The sequence below is a fragment of the Pseudorasbora parva genome, chromosome 9 (genome assembly GCF_024679245.1).
Source record: "Pseudorasbora parva isolate DD20220531a chromosome 9, ASM2467924v1, whole genome shotgun sequence".
Classification (NCBI taxonomy): domain Eukaryota; kingdom Metazoa; phylum Chordata; class Actinopteri; order Cypriniformes; family Gobionidae; genus Pseudorasbora; species Pseudorasbora parva.
Window position 1 is genome coordinate 2177609 of NC_090180.1, and position 22392 is coordinate 2200000.

At 44.1% G+C, this 22392-nt stretch overlaps 1 protein-coding gene across 3 annotated transcripts in view; it reads right to left on the bottom strand.

Moving 5' to 3' along the window:
• The window catches only part of astn1 (astrotactin 1), a 423229-nt gene that overhangs the window by 176673 nt on the left and 224164 nt on the right, over positions 1-22392 (bottom strand). For all 3 annotated transcript variants that reach the window (XM_067453477.1, XM_067453479.1, XM_067453478.1), the window contains one exon: positions 8268-8395. In XM_067453477.1, coding sequence (XP_067309578.1) covers positions 8268-8395 — 128 coding nt within the window. The remainder of the gene's footprint in view (positions 1-8267; positions 8396-22392) is intronic.

A 22392-nucleotide genomic window follows, 5' to 3' on the forward strand; every position in this document is an offset into this window, starting at 1 on the left:
TTGATAGTAGATTAACTATAATGCCTAATGTGACCAGCAGAGGGAAATATCTAGGTAGGACGATGGGATAAAGTAACGTGAGGAAGAGAGGCAGGATGTTTTGGTGATGATGCATGCGATTGAGACAGAGCAGTCAGGTGTGTGTGTGCGCGCCCGCCGATCTGTTTGTGACTTGTGTAGGTGAGTTTGTGTGCACATGTATGTTTGAGTGTGTTTTAAGTACAATTACAAAGCAATTCATTTGTTTTGTTTAACTCTGAAACAATTTTCGAGTTGCGTTGTGGTAAAAATAGCAACGGGTAACGCCAGCTGATTGAGGAGTTCAACCACTCTACGTCATCAACCTAGAACGCAAACAAAATGGCGCCGCCCATGGTCCAAATATAAAATCGATTTTTTAAATAACGTAGATCTTTCATGGGTTTTCTACCACATAATTCAGTAAGAGACATCATTTATGTTATATTAAGCCATACAAGTCTCAACACCATGGGATCCCTTTAAGGGATACGGTAGTCATACCATTACCATAGCATATTATTGCACGGCATTTCGCCACTTATAATTGTGGAGATAAGGGATATTTATTCTGAAATCGTACCTGTTTGTTATTTTATAATCTATTACAGTGGACAAAAAAAATAGTCGCAAAATGACAGCTGCTGCGTTTCTATGAACCAAGATAGAGCGAGTCTGAGATACCAAATGACATATGCCAAATTTTCTACGCTTGCTAGAAATTTTCGTCCTAGCAAATGTAAAGCACCAACTTTTTTGTGACAGATACCAGGATTAGCCTGTGTTATTCGTTTTTAGCGGCTGTTATCCGGGGATAACATACCGCTGGACGGCATGATTGACCAATCATAATTAATTATTCCCTGTGTAATAATATTGAAATATCGCATAAAACATTTGTGAACAAAGCAACGTTTCAATGCCATGTGTTCAAGAGAACAACATCGCGAAATTTCTGGGAAATTGGTGCAAAATATATTCATCACAATGAGATGGTCTGCAATGACATTGGTCCACTGGTTAGTCCAATCACATCCTCTGCTGATGCAAAGTTGCAAATTGAGGGATTAATTTAGTAAATGTAGTTTATGTGCATGTCTTTGTATCGGATAAAAAAATTATCCACCTCAACTGATCACAAAACATTTTTATGCACATTTGTATGCTAATTTCATCTAACAAATCTCATAAAAATAGGTTGATGGAAACATAGCTACTGTCATTTAGTGGTACAAAAAAAAGAAAAGAAAAGAAGAAGAATATCTTACCCAATTGCCATTGCTTGCTCACCCTCATGCCATTTCAATCCGGTATGACTTTACTTGAACAACTTTTGTGTTCCCCAGAATAAAGAAACAACAGGTTTGAAACAACATGCCTTATTTTGCCTTTCTTTGTATTTGTATTTACTGTAACAGCTTCAGGAAGCACAAAAACAATCTCGTATGATGACAAAAAGAGCTTTACTTGATTTGAGTGAATGGTGAGAGGACTTTAGATGTGCACTCCAAAGAGCTTTCCATGGTCGTAATTAAACGCCTGAATGACACACATGTGTCTAATATGACTAATGAATCATGTATTAGGCATAATTTGCAGTTCTTGCTGTAGAAGATCTTGGAGAGCATCAGGTGCAGGGGAATGAGTCAGAAGTGTGTGAAACACCTGCTTCATACGCCTCCCTCCCGACTGCAATAGATAAATAACCTCTGTCTTCACAGCCAAGGCCTCAAGCATGACTGGCAGAGGATGACTCTTCCAGATTACCCATTTTAATCTTCCCGCAAGAATCCAATATGACCTCTCATAAGTCTCACCTGATGCCATGACCATTATGTCTGAAAACCAGCTATGTCAACCATTGTTTCTTTGAGCGAAAGCACCTGCACCCTCCGGAAGCTCGGGCAATATTGCAGATCCACACCGGACCGTTTCATTCACTTATGACCTTTAGACTGGATTACAAATTGGAGTTGAGTGGTGGCTGGGGAATCAAGTTGGCCATAATAAAATTGCTATAAAATGCGATAAATGTCAGTCTTTTCTTCTTTAATTTTAGCACAGGACAAAACTAGCTGTGCTTGGACTACACAGCAAAAAAAAAAAGGCTTTTCTTACTTAGTATTTTTGTGTTGTTTTCAGTCCAAATGTCTAAAAGTTCTTAAATCAAGATGCTTTTAATAGATTTGATCTTGTTTTATGGGGTGTGGGGTGTGTGTCTTCTTTTCTTCTTTATTATATATATATATATATATATATATATATATATATATATATATATATATATATATATATATATATATATATATATATATATATATATATATTTATTATAATTTTTTTTTATCTCGTTTTAAGCAAAAGCTAAACCATAAAAAAAGAACAAATTAGTAAAATCATCTTGCTTTAAGATTTGTATTTGATATTTATCCTGGAAACAAGACAAAAATACTAAGTATTTTTTCCCCTGCAATGTAGCCATTTAGTGTTTGTTTACTACAATTAAAAATGCATTTAAATATTAAATTTATTTATGATGTTTACTCTGAACAAATATATATATATATATATATATATATATATATATATATATATATATATATATATATATATATATATATATATATATATATATATATATATATATATATATATATATATTAAACATGTATTTTTTAAGTAAACTTACCTAAATATTCCTTGAACAATTTAAATTGTGGAACGTTTTTTGTCAGATATTTAGACCTGCTGTTAGAGAATAGGCCTACCTACTTTGTATTAAGTTATTTTATGAAGTTACTAAAAAAAAAAAAAGGTTATCTCATTTTCAAAACGTTATTATTTGTGTTAATCATGCACCTCACTTTACAAACAAAATGATTAACATAATTATTATAAATTATTTTGCATATCAGAGCAATTAAAGTTTTGCCAAGAAATCTAGACGCACCCTAGCGGCAGCAAATTTAATTTGCCCGCAAGTGTCGTCTAGGAACTCTCAATACCCTTCTGAGCTGTGTTCCTCAGAATCTGGACGGCCTAATCACATCGTGTATAGAGTCGGTGGGCGGGGCCATAATGACGGCGGTCGAGTTGCGTTTGCGTGCTTCTAGTAAACACAGAAACTGGTGAACGGCGGCGGTCTTACGAATCGCCTTTGACCGCGACTCTGGAAGACTTGGAGTTAAGCTTTTCTCTGAGAAAAGAACAAAGAACGGCACTGAAGTCATTCTTAAGAAGGGAAGATGTGTTCAGAGTTTTGCCGACCGGATACGGCGAATGTTTAATCAGTCAGCGAGCTCCCCTTCACCTTCGTTGCTCTGGTTGGTTGTAGTGCTATCCTATCGCGTGCAGAGGGAGTTTGACAGACAGCCGTTTATCCCGCCCCTCGGATTGAGCTGTCAATTGTGAGTTTCCAGACCAAACATCTTGATGTGGGTCTGGCTTGTCAGGCTAATAAAAGTTTGTACTACTGAAAAATAAGGCAAAACAGTCTGCCTAAACTCAGCTGATAATCAGAAGCAAATGGATTTTTGTAGACTACAGGCCACTGACAGGCTTGGTCAATAAAAAGGAAACTATTGAAAGGAAAATATTGACAACTAAAGTCAACTCTTAACTCTCTATATGTTGGTGTTGTTCACATTATATGCACTTACAAAAGTAAAATTGCCAACAAAACACACACATTTCATTCAGTTTCACTCACCGCCTGCGGTTTCCACTCGTGACCGGTAACACACACACACACACACACACACACACACACACACACACACACACACACACACACACACACACACACACACACACACACACACACACACACACACACACACACACACACACACACACACACACACACACACACACACACACACACACACAGGGGTTGCACCGACTAGTCGACCTTAATGCTGTGTCATGACGCTTTAAGCTTGACGTCGACTAGTCGCTGGCCTATAGAGGGCGCACCAGGATAAACTATTTCCTGAAACGCAGGCTCTGTTTTTAACAGTTAAAAATGACAAATGAATGCATACTCCATGAGCTCTCCACAAGACCTGTTTGATTACCATCTGGATGCTCAACATTAATCGGGAGAATGCAGGCTTATTGCACACGTAAGTTAATCATCGCGCTAAACTAATGTGTGCTGCATTGCAACGCACACACATATAGTTCTAGCATATATTTCTTGATAACTAAAACTCAAAGCTTCACTATTAGTAGAGAGACGCTGGCAGGTTGAATTAATTCACACACAATCACCCACTAATACATGCATATCTTTATCGTGCTGCTTTATCTATATCTTATACAGAACGAGCAGAAATCTGTGAGAAGAATAACGACCATAAGACAAAAGAACTGATGCTAAAGCTGTTATAATGGATCAATAACCTTATGGGCAGCGCTGTGTCATACGCCACAGCTGACCTGTGTTCGCGTCTCAGCTCGAGGCTCAGGCTTATTTGTTCATTAATAACGTCAGCAGCGACTAGTCGACGTCGACTCGACTTTAATCAAATAAATGTCAACTTAATTTTTTTTTTTAAGTTGTTCAGCCCCTAACACACACACACACACACACACACACACACACACACACACACACACACACACACACACACACACACACACACACACACACACACACACACACACACACACACACACACACACACACACACAACTTTCTGAAACTTGCTTAAATCCTGAAGGAGTGTATTTGACACAGAAATACTCCGACAAATGCTCAACTCATTTTTTTAAACGTTGTCCATGTGTAATAAGTGTAAAAAGGCACAATGCATGAAATAGCGTTAGACCCCATTGGATTAAACTGATTGAAACCCGAGTAACAGCTCTAATATATGTCAGACAAGATATTCGACAAGATATGCATGAAAAGAAACAGTACATGCTGAAACGAATGACGAAACGTAAACAAGCACGTGAGATTTCTATTTAGCTTGGCCTTTCCTTCTGTTAATTTTACACCAGACCTTAAGGACTCTAATCCTTCATTCTTTGTCAGTGTGATGTGGGTGGCCGAAGCCAGAGGGAGAGAGTATGATGAAAGATGCAGCATTCGGTGTGGCAGGATTTAGGGTAAAAAGCTGCTGTGCAGAATACTGGTACTGCGGTGAGTCCAGAAAGGAGTTAGATTGGTCAGCTAATGAGTCCTGACAGAGTCAGCAGCATCCAGAAGCCCCTGAAAAATGATTTTACTAATACCCGCTCCGTTTTTATGCCTCTTCATCATCCACTTGATCTGGCAGAAGATCAACCAGTCAACTGTTTGCAAGCACTTATAACACATGCACACAAACACACACACACACACACACACACAAACAGACTGAAGATGGATGTGAAGCGCCTCGATCTCAATTACAGAGAGGATTGATTTTGAATAATCTTTCTTTCTTAATAAACAATTAAATACACATTTAGGTATGAGAGGCTGTGCTGTATTCTGAAGTGCAGTGAAGCCTGGACCCAAACGGCGCTCTCTGATTTATTCAGTAAGTTTTAGCGTTGGAAACGCTGAATGGCTTTGTTGTGATCATGCTAAGCAGGAAATCCGAGTGTTACTATTGTGGATTTATAAGGTCAAGGGCGAGATTAAGAGGCTTATTTAATCAAGACAAACATTTATAATCTGTAAAACTAATAAGCATGTGTTCAAAGCTTTGTCAACACTTGGGGAAAGTGGCAGAATTGTTTATATAGCTCAAAAATGAAATGAAAAACATCTTAAATAATAAAGGATCGGTTGAAGTAACTGTATATTTTATTCAGTGCTACTCATGTCTTTCTCACACTGAATAAATATATTTTATCACATTTTCATATACAATTTTTATATTTGTGATCAAAACACATATTTTCATTCTCGTCAAGTACAATTCGCCTACTTATACTACGTCCTAAAAGTATGTACTCTTTTTGTGAAGAAAAGGTATATACTTTTGAGTGTGTAGCAGAAGAGTATGCAAGTTTCAATGGGTTGTGGGTAATATCAGCTGTTAAAGTGTCCATCGATCCGTACTTCAAATTCGGACCGGAAATAGTAAACCATCTGTGAATCTTTGAAATACTCTTTTCAACATACTACGATTTGGAACATACTAATTATATTTTCGAATACTATTTAATATGGATAGTATGTGAATTGGGACGCAAGGTCAATAATCAAAGCCCAATATAAACTAGTAAACATTAAACCTGCACATTATCCCAGCTTGCAAAAGTGATCAAAATTGATTTAGTCCCATGACCTGCATCACTCATTTTTATTTAAAATGGTTAATATGGAGGTTATAAAAATAACATTGTTTAGTGTATTTTAATAATCCAATGTGTTTACGTGGTTTTAAGTTAAAAAGAAAAAAGTCATTATTTTACACATACACACAATTTTAGTTGCTCTTGTATATGCCACACATTTCTGAAAATCGTCGATTTTAACAAAGCTCATCGTTCTGAAAAGCATGCTGTGCTGTGATTGGCCAGCGATCCACAGCATGCTGTGCTGTGATTGGCCGGTGACCCAGGGCTTTGTGATTGGCATGAATACTAGGGGTGTGCATTGGCACTGCCTTCACGATTCGATTCGATTACGATTCACCAGGTAACGATTCGATTCAATTCGATTCTACGATGCATTGTGATGCATCAAAATTCTACGGCACACAAAGCAAATTTTTCATCAGTCATGATGCAATAGAAGCAGATATTAAACAACAGATTGTATTGGCTGCTATGTGTCTCCTGTATCTTTGACATAAAAGTTATTAAATAAAATAAAAATGTAATTAAATAAAATTAAATAAAATGCAATTAACCCTTAAATGCATGACTGTTTCACCAAACATTCTTACATATTCAGGTCGTTAGCGACCCGGATCTATATTTAACATGGATAGACCTCTACCTGTCGTGATAATATATAAAACTCCTGATTTTAGAGTAACAGCTACAGAAGAATAAAATAAAACCTATTTCGTTACCTTTTGGAGCTTGGAAGGATTCAGTTTGAGCAGATGTTTAATACCATCATCATCATATGACCTCGTCAGAGCTCGTTTACCAGTATATTCAGCATCTGCCTCATATTCGCGATCTCCAGCATATTCTCCAAACTCATTTTCAACGTCTTCAAAATCAATATTTTGATCACTGACAGCTTCTTGACCACATCCATCATCAAGAGACAGTGACACTAACATATGATTGTGTTTAGTACTTGCTCTCTGAAGTAAATCACTAACCCATTTCAAGTTTTGCAGATTATTGTTTCGTTTTCTGTCAGAGGTAACTATGAGTGAAACGTCACTTCATCGTCGCTTATCAGACATTGCCACCTTGTGGAATAAAGGGGAATTGCACATAATCGATTATGGCACTTTGCCGCATCAATGCTGAATCGTTCATGCCCCGCATCGCCGAATCGATTATTGTTGACACCCCTAATGAATACATTAAGGGAAATGTCACGCCCCTAGCCATATTTGGAGCATCAACTCCGAGCGCAATATTGACATGATAATGTCGGTCCTTATCAATTTGAGCCCGAATCTGATCCGGATGATGCAGAGACCTGATCGAGCAACGTTGCCAGCGCTGTATTCCCAAACTGTAAATGTTTCGCTTATTTAACATTTTTAACTCACTCTCATGTTGTTTCCGTGCGTCACCCAAGCCTTTGTGCGTCCGTGTTTACTACAGTGTGTGTGTCGCAGTAAATCTGTTCATCATAAACCATCGCTCGTGTCCTTTCAGAAGACTTGGATTTGGATTAGGCACTCGATTGATTCAGATTATTTTAACGATGCCTTTATTACTTTTTTGATCTTTTTAAGTTTTAGAGGAGGGACAGAAATCTCTCAGGATTTATAAAGAATATCTTAATTTGTGTTTGGAAGTTAAACGACATGAGTGTGAGCGCATGAGGACAGTTTACATTTTTGAGTGAATTATACCTTATAAATACAGTAAAGCTGAGCCTTGGATAAAACAACTCTATATCGATAGCGATACATATCATGGCATTTTTATATTGGTGATATATTGATTAAAGGGTTACTTCAGTGATTTAGCATTAAGCTTTTTATTTAAACTGGGTCATTCATGTAGTAGAAATGATTTTTGAATTGGGTGCCTTCTAGACTGAGAAAAGAGAAAACACTAATTTGTAGTCACTAATTTGAGTGATTAATCATAAATGTAGAAGTTCTTACCAGTGAGGTACTCCGGATCAGGCACCGGGTCAGACAGCTCCTCATGACACTGGGATTCATTCGGCACAGACGCCACCACCATGCCATCCGGAAGCTGCTGCTCGATGCCACGGGCAAAGTTTTTCTGCCTAGATAGGAGAAGAAAAAGAACACAATCCCCTCTTAGTTTGAAGGGTCATCTGTCAATTACATAAATCCCTCATTTAAATGTCCCGTTCTTCGCGTGTTTTCGAAGCTTTGATTATGTTTACAGTGTTTAATATAACATGAGTTCATGTTTCGCGTGTAAAAAAACACAGTATTTTTCACACAATTGACTTATCTGTACAGCACTGTTTCCTCTGTCCTATAAACGGCCTGATGATTTCCTTGTTCTATGAAGTCCCTCCTTCAGAAACACGTAACGAGTTCTGATTGGGCAGCGCTTCCCGTGTTGTGATTGGACAGCAGCTTAGTGCACTTTGCCCAGAAAGGTCCCGCCTCTTACCATAACGGGGCGATGCACGCGCTAAACGTGCGCTCTTCTCCACGTGAGAGAGCAACGAGACCACGCCCCCTATTTTGCGTGTTCTTGTGGGCGGAGCTTTAGTCAACAAACGGTTCTAGTGACGTCATCACAGCAGGAAGTGCAGCGGTGTAGTCCAAACCGGCCGCTCGCTGTCGGCTGTGAAAGGGAACTTCTGTTAAATAAAATATCTCGCTTGGCATTGAACTTTGAGCTTTATAATTTTACAGGTATTATTTATTCTCTAACAGCAACATTACACACTAACTAAAGTTTGAAAGATGGGATCGCAAAGAACGGACAACTCCGGTGAATTTTTACGTTTATCTTGATTGTTATATCTTTGTGAGTACAGTCGAATTGGTGCTTACAACTCGAAGTTATTACAGTTAATGCCCAGGTGTCTTTGTGCCTCTTTACAGAGACAAAATGCAATTAAAATGTCTGTCCAACATGAACAGGTCCCTCACATGACAACGAGATGCGTTTAGCTACTTAGCCATTGTTTAAATTCACCTGTTTTAGCCGGCTAAAAGAGATCTAAAGTTTACTAATATTAGTCTTGAATTTCCCCAGCTGAAGATAATTATGCTCTGCTATGATTTTGTAGATGGACCGTTTTGAGAATACTTCTCTGTAGCGCCACTTTTGACAACGTCCATTCGCTTTAGCCTCCTCACCCACAGGTTTAGCTGGATATATTTACTTTTTTCTGAAGGAAATCGATACAATCCTACACCTTTTGCTGTATATCTGACGGCGCAACCCCAAACACAACACGTTTTCATCATAGTTTCAACTTTAATCAACGACAATGTTCTTAACTCTGTAACTGTTTACAGTCGCCGGCTGATCTCTTCAGTTTGTCAGTAGAAGCCGCTCGCGTTCTGCCACCCGGAAGTATCTTGGTGCCGATTGTTTACAAACATTCTGAAATGCCGTATACAGGACTAAAAATAACATTAGTAAGGAATACCTGAGGGCTAAATACAAGAATAAAATGAATGTTAACAATGTTGCATCTCTATCACTCTCCATAATAAAACGATCCTGTAAATATGGCTGACTTAATAATCAATGCACAAGCTATACTGTTTAACAAAACTTGCTGCAAACATTGGTATAGTGAAGCTGTTGTGTATCTGCTGAAGCCATTCAAATGCATTGACAGCGCACTAGAGGTATTGAGCGCTCCAATGACTACATGACTGCGCGCGCCGCCGGGAGATGAGAGCATGTTGCCACTGCGCTTTTCAACGCCTCTGGCTTTAACATTAGCGTCAAAATGCTATTCATTGTTTGAATTTCGCATTAAAACCATGATAATTATAAAAAAAGCAATAGGCCTAGCTTTGTTTAATATCAAAAGCAGGTTCGGCAATTTGGCGTGAGATGAAGCTGGGCAGCGTGAGAGGGTGACACAGAGCCTGAAAGCGTTTCACGCCAAATGTGTGAGAGTTGGCAACCCTGTAATGTACATTCATGTGTCGGTAAGTCAAACCAGTGACTAAATACTCAAACTCACATTGTTTCTTTTAGTAGGATGAAAACAATGTGCTATTTAAACTGTGATTAAATTATTGAAAGCGATCAAAGAGCGCTCCCTTTACAATCTCTGGAGTTGTCAATCAAACAGAGTGAGATTAAAGAGTTCTGGACTCTCACCAACAGATCTCTTATTTACTTCATGTTTGCACTGTTAGCTATGATTAAAGCATTCATCGGAGTGCAGAAATCGGGTTGCTGCATTCATGCCAATAAAAGATATGTGACGGACCGCTTCTGAAGAAAAAAACAACACCGACTTAATCATTGCAACTTAGGCCCCGCCCACTGGAGTGTTAGTGAGATGACGAGGAGAGAAGAGCAATACAGCATCACTGGACTAAAAACACTAAAACTAACATTACCTTCGAAAGGATGCTTATATGCTAGGATCAATAATGCTTAGGCTAGCCAGAACTCCCATTATTTACATCATTCACTGTAAGTTATGATGAAGGCATTTGTGAGAGTACAGAAATCACCGAGCTCAGAAGACACGCCCCTTCAAATAGAGATTTCAAATCAGAGAAAACTATTAAAAGTCCCAGATTAAAAACACATTTCCCAATAGATTCTGCTGCAATGATGTGGCATCTAAATACATTGAGGATGTAAATGAAGTCAAAGTGGATAGGATACATTTGAAACTGTGTTAAAAGTTTATCTACTTGTGGTGAAAATTTGAAAGAAAAGAACAACAGAATAAAGCAGCGCACAAGGAATGACTGTAAATCTAAATGAGATCTGCTGAAGCACTCTAGACTTGAGGAAAAGTTAGAAAATACAGTTTGAATTTAAACAAGAATATAGAGATAAAACAAGAGAGAAGATGGGTTAAACTAGATATAGTTTAGTTTCAAAGCAATGTGAGAAAATAATAAGTATGCAATGGAAAGAAGAAGGAAAAAAAAAAACAGCACGAACTCTGCATTTATTAAAGGTCTGACTCAATATTTCTCCATGTATCTTAAGTTAGATCAAGGTTAAAATATTCTGGGACTGCTTACATACATGTGTGGATACTGAAGGATATGATATATATATATAAAAAAACAGTATGTCAAAGAAAAGTACAAATAAATGTAGGAAAGGAGGATATAGAATAAGTACATAGAGAGCACACAAGGGAAATACACAGAAAGCAACGCTGTTTACAAGAGCATAAATGAGCAAGCTTTCAGGAAATTGTACCAGGCAACATTATGTAATCTAAATCTCTTTTTAAACCTTACTGTCGTATCCGATTTAAAAGTGGACTTGGATGAGAGAATTATATTATCTCTGAATATACAGAGCACTGTATAAATAATTAGGGCTTAAACAGGAAAAAAAAAAAGCCAGAGGCTTACAAATATGTGATTTATGTTAATATAGAAATGAAAAGGGACTGAAAGTGGAATACTCTGTCATATATGTTAGACAAACAGTATGTCTCCAGTACTAAATAACCCCGCTGCCTGCCTTCAATAAAGAAAATAGCCATTTCCTTTGCTTAATAATAACAATATCCTCTAATATTTGTAACCAAGAACATGATATGTCGGATTTCACAGATGTATATTCAAGCGAAGGTTTTCTAGGCCAAATTAAATCTGGCAAAAACCTCAAAAACTATTCCCAAATACATCCTCTTGGGTGTGCTGGAAGGCACACTCGAGCACATTCTGCAGAAATGCGTCTGAACATCGGGGGATTTCCTCCCCACATCTAATAAAAATGTAAAAAAGTTGTTTCTCTTGTCAAACTTGAAGCTCACGCTTCAATAGATACTCGCATATTGAAATATTAATAGCTGCACGTTATAGCTTGTCAAAGTCACATCTGATAAAAGGTTCAGTTCCCCACGGAGCCGGTGCAGCTAAATTGAAATGTGCAATAAACTTAGGGGCCAGTAATTTTAATGAAAATGATACATGCGGTTTTAACGTTTCTGAAATTAATTTTGGGTAACAATTTAGACTATAACCCCTATGAATTAAAATGTTTTGGTGCATAATAATACAAATTATATAACATATAAATGTAAATGCAACCAAAATTAATACCTTACCACAACCTTCTCTATATTTTAGCTTATAAAATTCTATATTATATATATATATATATATATATATATATATATATATATATATATATATATATATATATATATATATATATATATATATATATATATATATATATATATAATAAGTTAACTTTCCCTACCTAAAAATATATATTGCATACAGAAAAGTCTCCTGAGAATAAACTTAAGGCCATGTAACTTCTTTAATCATGGGTCGACAATAAACAGACATACATCGATTTCAGCAATAATATCAAGCTGTGCAAAATTACAGACACAATATGCAAGTTTTATGAGATGCTCAGGTGGGAATATCTGTCCAATGAGAAGTGAATAATATAAATAATTCAAAATGACAATCAGACAATTCTGCATATAAGAAAATAGTGACTGTTGCTGTCCATAATCATAGAGTATAAGGACACAATACAACTGAAAGTCTTGAAAAGCTATCTAAATACAAAATGGCAGACTCAGAAAGCTAAAACATTAAAATAGCTGGAACATGATAAATAAACTTTTGCAGCAAGTATGTTTTGTTTTTTTCCATTTAAATAAGCAACTTTAAACTAAAGGGATACACATTAAGTTGATATTCAATTTGAGGCACGATAATGAGATATCCAGTTGTCAATTAATATAATTAAGAGACTATTTCACACATAATTAATCATAATAATAATAAAAAAGGTGAATTACTTAATTTAAAATGGCAGAATGTTGAGCTAGTATTTTTAGCTTGTACCTTGTAAACCACTAAACAGAACTACAAAAATAACACCTGCTGTCAAAGAGCTGTGTTCTCAAACACACTGCCATTGGTCAGGACAGATAGTCCCACCCAAAACACACCCCCTACCCTGCCATTGGTCAGGACAGATAGTCCCACCCAAAACACACCCCTACCCTGCCATTGGTCAGGACAGATAGTCCCACCCCAAAACACACCCCCTACCCTGCCATTGGTCAGGACAGATAGTCCCACCCCAAAACACACCCCTACCCTGCCATTGGTCAGGACAGATAGTCCCACCCCAAAACACACCCCCTACCCTGCCATTGGTCAGGACAGATAGTCCCACCCCAAAACACACCCCTACCCTGCCATTGGTCAGGACAGATAGTCCCACCCCAAAACACACTCCTACCCTGCCATTGGTCAGGACAGATAGTCCCACCCCAAAACACACCCCCTACCCTGCCATTGGTCAGGACAGATAGTCCTACCCAAAATACACCACTACCCTGCCATTGGTAAGGACAGATAGTCCCACCCCAAAACACACCCCCTACCCTGCCATTGGTCAGGACAGATAGTCCCACCCCAAAACACACCCCTACCCTGCCATTGGTCAGGACAGATAGTCCCACCCAAAACACACCCCTACCCTGCCATTGGTCAGGACAGATAGTCCCACCCAAAACACACCCCTACCCTGCCATTGGTCAGGACAGATAGTCCCACCCCAAAACACACCCCTACCCTGCCGTTGGTCAGGACAGATAGTCCCACCCAAAAACACACCCCTACCCTGCCATTGGTCAGGACAGATAGTCCCACCCCAAAACACACCCCTACCCTGCCATTGGTCAGGACAGATAGTCCCACCCCAAAACACACCCCTACCCTGCCATTGGTCAGGACAGATAGTCCCACCTCCAAACACATCCCCATCCTGCCATTGGTCAAGACAGATAGTCCCACCCCCAAACACATCCCTGTCCTGCCATTGGTCAGGACAGATAGTCCCACCCCCAAACACACCCTATCCTGCCATTGGTCAAGACAGATAGTCCAACCCCAAAACACACCCCTATCCTGCCATTGGTCAGGACAGATAGTCCCACCCCCAAACACATCCCTATCCTGCCATTGGTCAGGACAGATAGTCCCACCCCCAAACACATCCCTATCCTGCCATTGGTCAGGACAGATAGTCCCACCCCCAAACACATCCCTATCCTGCCATTGGTCAGGACAGTTAGTCCCACCCCCAAACACATCCCCATCCTGCCATTGGTCAAGACAGAAAGTCCCACCCCAAAACAAACCCCTATCCTGCCATTGGTCAGGACAGATAGTCCCACCCAAAAACACACCCCTACCCTGCCATTGGTCAGGACAGATAGTCCCACCCCAAAACACACCCCTACCCTGCCATTGGTCAGGACAGATAGTCCCACCCCAAAACACACCCCTACCCTGCCATTGGTCAGGACAGATAGTCCCACCCCAAAACACACCCCTGTCCTGTCATTGGTCAGGACAGATAGTCCCACCCCAAAACACACCCCTGTCCTGTCATTGGTCAGGACAGATAGTCCCACCCAAAAACACACCCCTACCCTGCCATTGGTCAGGACAGATAGTCCCACCCAAAAACACACCCCTACCCTGCCATTGGTCAGGACAGATAGTCCCACCCCAAAACACACCCCTACCCTGCCATTGGTCAGGACAGATAGTCCCACCCCAAAACACACCCCTACCCTGCCATTGGTCAGGACAGATAGTCCCACCTCCAAACACATCCCCATCCTGCCATTGGTCAAGACAGATAGTCCCACCCCCAAACACATCCCTGTCCTGCCATTGGTCAGGACAGATAGTCCCACCCCCAAACACACCCTATCCTGCCATTGGTCAAGACAGATAGTCCAACCCCAAAACACACCCCTATCCTGCCATTGGTCAGGACAGATAGTCCCACCCCCAAACACATCCCTATCCTGCCATTGGTCAGGACAGATAGTCCCACCCCCAAACACATCCCTATCCTGCCATTGGTCAGGACAGTTAGTCCCACCCCCAAACACATCCCCATCCTGCCATTGGTCAAGACAGAAAGTCCCACCCCAAAACAAACCCCTATCCTGCCATTGGTCAGGACAGATAGTCCCACCCAAAAACACACCCCTACCCTGCCATTGGTCAGGACAGATAGTCCCACCCCAAAACACACCCCTACCCTGCCATTGGTCAGGACAGATAGTCCCACCCCAAAACACACCCCTACCCTGCCATTGGTCAGGACAGATAGTCCCACCCCAAAACACACCCCTGTCCTGTCATTGGTCAGGACAGATAGTCCCACCCCAAAACACACCCCTGTCCTGTCATTGGTCAGGACAGATAGTCCCACCCAAAAACACACCCCTACCCTGCCATTGGTCAGGACAGATAGTCCCAGCCAAAAACACACCCCTACCCTGCCATTGGTCAGGACAGATAGTCCCACCCCAAAACACACCCCTACCCTGCCATTGGTCAGGACAGATAGTCCCACCCCAAAACACACCCCTACCCTGCCATTGGTCAGGACAGATAGTCCCACCTCCAAACACATCCCCATCCTGCCATTGGTCAAGACAGATAGTCCCACCCCCAAACACATCCCTGTCCTGCCATTGGTCAGGACAGATAGTCCCACCCCCAAACACACCCTATCCTGCCATTGGTCAAGACAGATAGTCCAACCCCAAAACACACCCCTATCCTGCCATTGGTCAGGACAGATAGTCCCACCCCCAAACACATCCCTATCCTGCCATTGGTCAGGACAGATAGTCCCACCCCCAAACACATCCCTATCCTGCCATTGGTCAGGACAGTTAGTCCCACCCCCAAACACATCCCCATCCTGCCATTGGTCAAGACAGAAAGTCCCACCCCAAAACAAACCCCTATCCTGCCATTGGTCAGGACAGATAGTCCCACCCAAAAACACACCCCTACCCTGCCATTGGTCAGGACAGATAGTCCCACCCCAAAACACACCCCTACCCTGCCATTGGTCAGGACAGATAGTCCCACCCCAAAACACACCCCTACCCTGCCATTGGTCAGGACAGATAGTCCCACCCCAAAACACACCCCTACCCTGCCATTGGTCAGGACAGATAGTCCCACCCCAAAACACACCCCTGTCCTGTCATTGGTCAGGACAGATAGTCCCACCCCAAAACACACCCCTGTCCTGTCATTGGTCAGGACAGATAGTCCCACCTCAAAACACACACCACCGGTTCTTTTAAAAGCCCCACAGAAAAAAAAAAAAATACTTGAACTTTTCTGGATCATCAACGTACAAATGGCACATAAAAAAACAACTATAAAAATGGTATATATTTACAATATAATTATAATATAGAATTGTACATTTTATGTTTTTAATTAATAGTGCAAATATCACAGTATACTCTAAACTGGAAATCAACATATATTTTCTGTTTTCCAATTATAAGGGTGTGGCAAGGGGGGCGTGGTTCAGCGAGGTCTGCAGCGGGAGAGAGAGCCGCGGGACAAGCGGTAAGTGAGTGGATTGGAAGCAGATTAATAACACCTGTCTCTTGTTCTAGTAATGAGCGCGGAGAGGGAATAAAACCTCGGTGGAACCGGAGATCAAAGAGAGAGAGAGATCGGACGGTTGATACGAGCGCACAGAGACTGAGTTACCGGAAGCCGGAAGTGCCGACCCGGAAGTAATCGAGCGTCTATGAGAATCCACACCGCAGTGTGTGTTGTGAAGTTTATTACAAGTTTTGAGTTATAAATAAAGAAAGTATCAACCGTCCAGCCGACCCCCGTGTCCTCTTCCTTCCTTCCATTATCGAACTTACTACAGTGGTGCCGAAACCCGGGAAGGAAGTAGGACCGCGCCGCCGCCATGACAACACCAACGCCCTCCGCCACGCCGTTTGCGGACATCATCACCGCTCTCGCGGCCCTCCACCAGGAACAACATCAGTCCATGCTGGACCTGCGGGCGGACCAGGAGCGCCGTTTCGAGGCCATCGTCCGCGGCCAGCAAGAGGACCGCGAGAGGTTCCGGAGCTGGACAGCCCGGGAGGTTCGCACCGAAGCCGCCGGGCTCGCCAGCGCACCGGTCCACGTGCCCCTACATAAGATGGGGCCACAGGACGATCCCGAGGCCTTCATCGAACTGTTCCAGAAGGCAGCGGAGGCCTGCGGGTGGCCCCGGGCACAGTGGCCGGTGCGCCTCATACCACTGCTCACGGGAGAAGCCCAGGCGGCCGCTCAACAACTGCCGGTGGCGAACCTCCTGGATTATGAAGACCTAAAGAGGGCCATCATCCAGCGGGTCGGCCGGACCCCCGAGCAGCATCGACAGCGGTTCCGCTCGCTGGCGTGGGGTGAGGCCGGTCGGCCCTTCGCGATGGCCCAACAGCTCCGGGACGAGTGCCGCAAATGGCTATTGGCCGGTGGAAGCGACGTGGACCACATCGTCGATCTGGTGGTACTGGAGCAGTTCATCGCTCGGCTCCCCAGGAAGACCGCCGAGTGGGTCCAGTGCCACCGGCCCACGTCGCTGACGACGGCCATCAACCTGGCGGAGGACCATCTGGTGGCGTGCCCGGGGGTCGGCGAGCCCCTACTAACTTATCCCTCTCTCTCTCCCCCCTCTGTCTCTCCTTCTCGCCCTGTCCCTCTCCCTAGGTCCCGCCCTCCAGGGCCCCCTCGTATTCCCCCCAGAGGACGGGGTGGAATGGGCCCAGGGCAATACGGGAGTTCGAGGGCCCCGCCCAGGGGGGCGGGGCTGCTGGGGTCGGGCGGGGATAACGGTTCCGGTTCCACCCCCCCTCCGCGCTCATTTTCCAATCCACTCCCCGCCGCAGGGGCGGCGGGCAGGCCTGGGCTGGCCTGCTGGCGGTGCGGCGACCCGGACCATTTTGTGGACCGATGTCCGATGATGGACATCGGGACAATGATCCGGGTCCCGGACTTCCAGCGGACCACCCCTGATCAAGCAGGAGAGTACCAAATTCCTGTGAGTATCAAGGGGGGTACATATCAGGCCTTGGTGGATTCCGGCTGTAACCAAACCTCGATCCATCAAAGCCTGATGCAACCGGGGGCATTGGATACAAGCCGCATGGTTAAGGTGCGGTGTGTGCACGGGGATGTGGTGGAATATCCGGTTGTCCCAGTCACGATACAGTTTAGGGGAGAAAATCATAGTGTTGAGGTGGCGGTTAGTCCCCACCTCCGGCATCCGCTAATTCTGGGGACAAATTGGCCCGCCTTTCCGGCATTATTGGGGTCGTTATGCGCGGATGCCGCTTGGGAGAACAAGGCTAGGAACGGGGCGGTGCGAGTGCAGGTTGGCGAGACTGATGCGGGGCCCTCGGGAACCGCTTCAGAGGAAGCGAGCGGGGTCGAGAGACTGATTCTCTCGGACCGCGATGACTTCCCTCTGGAGCAGTCCCAAGATGAGACTCTAAAACATGCTTTCCAACAGGTCCGCACTATCGACGGTCAGTCCCTCCAACCCGCCTTGCCCGTCACGTATCCTTATTTTGCCATAATTAAGGATAGGTTGTACCGAGTGACCCAAGACGCTCAAACAAAAGTGGATACAACCCAGTTGTTAGTACCGAAGAGCCGCCGGGAAATGCTTTTCCAGGCGGCTCACTCTAACCCGATGGCGGGCCACCTGGGACAGGCGGCCACACTGAATCGTTTAATGACCCGATTTTTTTGGCCAGGCATTCATGACAATGTGCGCAGGTGGTGCGCGTCTTGTCCGGAATGTCAGTTGGTAAACCCACTGGCCGCTCCAAAAGCACCATTGTGCCCCCTACCATTAATGCAGGTCCCCTTCGAAAGAATTGCGATGGACCTCATCGGGCCATTAGAGCGATCCGCACGCGGACATCGTTTTGCGCTAGTTATCGTGGACTACGCAACACGATATCCAGAAGCAGTGGCTCTCCGCAACATCTCTGCGAAGAGTGTTGCGGACGCACTGTTTCGGTTAATCTCCCGAGTGGGGATTCCGAAGGAAATCCTCACTGATCAAGGCACGGCGTTTATGTCACGCACGTTAAGCGAATTGTACGGATTATTGGGCATTAAATCCATTCGAACAAGCGTCTATCACCCACAAACAGACGGCTTGGTCGAACGATTTAATCGCACTCTTAAATCCATGATCCGTAAATTCGTACAGGAAGACGCCAAAAATTGGGATCGGTGGTTAGAACCCCTCTTATTCGCTGTGCGAGAGGTCCCGCAAGCCTCCACGGGGTTTTCCCCCTTCGAGCTTCTGTACGGACGACAGCCCCGGGGGGTGCTGGATGTCCTACGAGAAACTTGGGAGGAGGGACCTTCTTTGGCCAAGAACGAAATTCAATATGTGCTGGACTTGCGAACAAAACTCCACACCTTGGGGCGGCTATCTAGGGAGAATTTGTTGCAAGCCCAGGACCGCCAAAGCCGGTCGTATAACAGGGGTACGAGACTACGCAAATTCACACCGGGAGAGAAAGTGCTCGTATTACTCCCTACATCGAGCTCTAAATTAATGTCGAAGTGGCAGGGGCCGTTTGAGGTCGCACGACAGGTTGGAGACCTCGATTATGAAGTGATACGCTCCGATAGGAACGGGGCACGTCAAATATACCACCTCAATCTCCTTAAGAAATGGAATGAGGTGGAATCAGTGTTGTTGGCGACGGTGATCGGGGGAGAGGATGATCTCGGGCCAGAGGCGAGCATCAAAGCACAATCGGTCGCACTGGCCCCTGGGGGAGATCACCTCTCGCCGTCCCAACTCACTGATCTCTCAAAGCTACAGGCGGAGTTCGCCGACGTGTTTTCGCCCCTACCGGGACGTACCAACTTAATTCAGCACCATATCGAGACCGAGCCGGGCGTGGTAGTTCGCAGCCGGCCGTATCGCTTACCTGAACACAAGAAAAAGGTAGTTCAGGAAGAATTAGGGGCAATGCTCGATATGGGAGTAATAGAGGAGTCCAACAGTGACTGGGCGAGCCCGATCGTTTTAGTCCCTAAGACCGACGGCTCGGTCAGGTTCTGTGTGGACTACCGCAAGGTGAACGCAGTGTCGAAATTCGACGCGTATCCAATGCCGCGGGTTGACGAGTTGCTTGATCGGCTAGGCACGGCTCGATTTTATTTGACATTGGACTTAACGAAGGGCTATTGGCAGATCCCCTTGTCTCCATTGTCCAAAGAAAAGACAGCTTTCACCACGCCGTTTGGATTGCACCAATTCGTCACGCTTCCCTTCGGTTTGTTTGGGGCACCCGCTACCTTTCAGCGCCTCATGGACCGGATTTTACGGCCCCATGCCGCATATGCTGCTGCCTACCTGGACGATATCGTGATTTACAGTCACGATTGGCAGCGGCATATGCAGCATGTCAGGGCGGTCCTGAGGTCGCTGAGGGGAGCGGGGCTCACGGCCAATCCGAAGAAGTGTGCAATTGGGCGGGTGGAGGTAAGGTATCTGGGCTTCCACTTGGGTCATGGGCAGGTGCGTCCCCAAATTGATAAGACCGCCGCAATTGCAACCTGTCCGAGACCCAAGACCAAAAAGGAGGTAAGGCAGTTCTTGGGGCTGGCGGGATATTATAGACGGTTTATACCAAATTATTCGGACCTCACCAGCCCTCTGACTGACCTTACTAAAAAGGGGCTACCAGATACGGTCCAATGGACGGAGCCGTGCCAGCAGGCCTTCACCCGAGTTAAGGCTGCTCTATGTGGCGGGCCGCTTTTACACTCCCCTGACTTTTCTCTCCCTTTTCTGTTGCAGACTGACGCGTCGGACAGGGGGCTGGGCGCAGTCCTGGCCCAGGAGGTGGAGGGGGGAGAGCGGCCGGTGCTGTACATTAGCCGTAAGCTCTCGAAGAGAGAGGCTAAGTACAGCACCATCGAAAAGGAGTGCCTTGCCATCAGGTGGGCCGTTCTCACCCTCCGCTACTACCTTCTGGGGCGGGAGTTCACCCTCTGTTCGGACCACGCTCCTCTCCAATGGCTCCACCGCATGAAGGATACCAACGCGCGGATCACCCGTTGGTATCTAGCTCTTCAGCCTTTTAAGTTCCAGGTGGTCCACAGGCCGGGTGCTCAGATGGCTGTGGCCGATTTCCTCTCCAGAAATGGGGGGGGGGGGGGCTGCAGGCCGGACGGCTCCCCGGCCTGAGTCGGGCGGTGGGGGTATGTGGCAAGGGGGGCGTGGTTCAGCGAGGTCTGCAGCGGGAGAGAGAGCCGCGGGACAAGCGGTAAGTGAGTGGATTGGAAGCAGATTAATAACACCTGTCTCTTGTTCTAGTAATGAGCGCGGAGAGGGAATAAAACCTCGGTGGAACCGGAGATCAAAGAGAGAGAGAGATCGGACGGTTGATACGAGCGCACAGAGACTGAGTTACCGGAAGCCGGAAGTGCCGACCCGGAAGTAATCGAGCGTCTATGAGAATCCACACCGCAGTGTGTGTTGTGAAGTTTATTACAAGTTTTGAGTTATAAATAAAGAAAGTATCAACCGTCCAGCCGACCCCCGTGTCCTCTTCCTTCCTTCCATTATCGAACTTACTACAAAGGGAAAGTTATAAGAGTGCTTGAAAAGATGAGCCATATGAAAACAGCTCAGGCTTTTAAAAAATAATCTGACTGTTGAAGGCCCGAGTGTGATGTTTTAATTTAGTGCTGGGAGAAAGGTAGCACTTTGAGTTTCTTACTGAGGATAGAGACACCCAACTGGGAGATTTTAAGAAGGTAGTCCTAATCATGAATCTGCAAACTCTTAATGAGAACAAAGGGCACTAAAAAATTCATTAAAACCAGCTCAAATCATGCTGGGAAGGAATACAAGTGAAACTGGTTAAGGCTGGAACCCAGAGGAGAGGGAAAGTAATTAGGAAAGGGCACATGTTTTTAGGTGGAAAGTCTCATGATGATAAGACAGAAATCGAAATGAAATCCTGGCACTGGACAGAAGAAAAGTGGGTGGAGGTGGGCGTGGGTACACCGCTTGAAATGCCCTATAAAGGCCTGTGTATAGTATTTTATTAATGTTTGCAAAAGTTTTACCTGTTTAATATCTAAAAGAACTCTGCTTTACAAAAGCTGTGGTGCACAGATATAACACTAAAGAAAGAAAAAAAGAAATAAAGAAAACCATGACTGACTGCTGCTCACCATGCGAGGGAGTGTGTGGACAGATGAAGACTGTAGCACA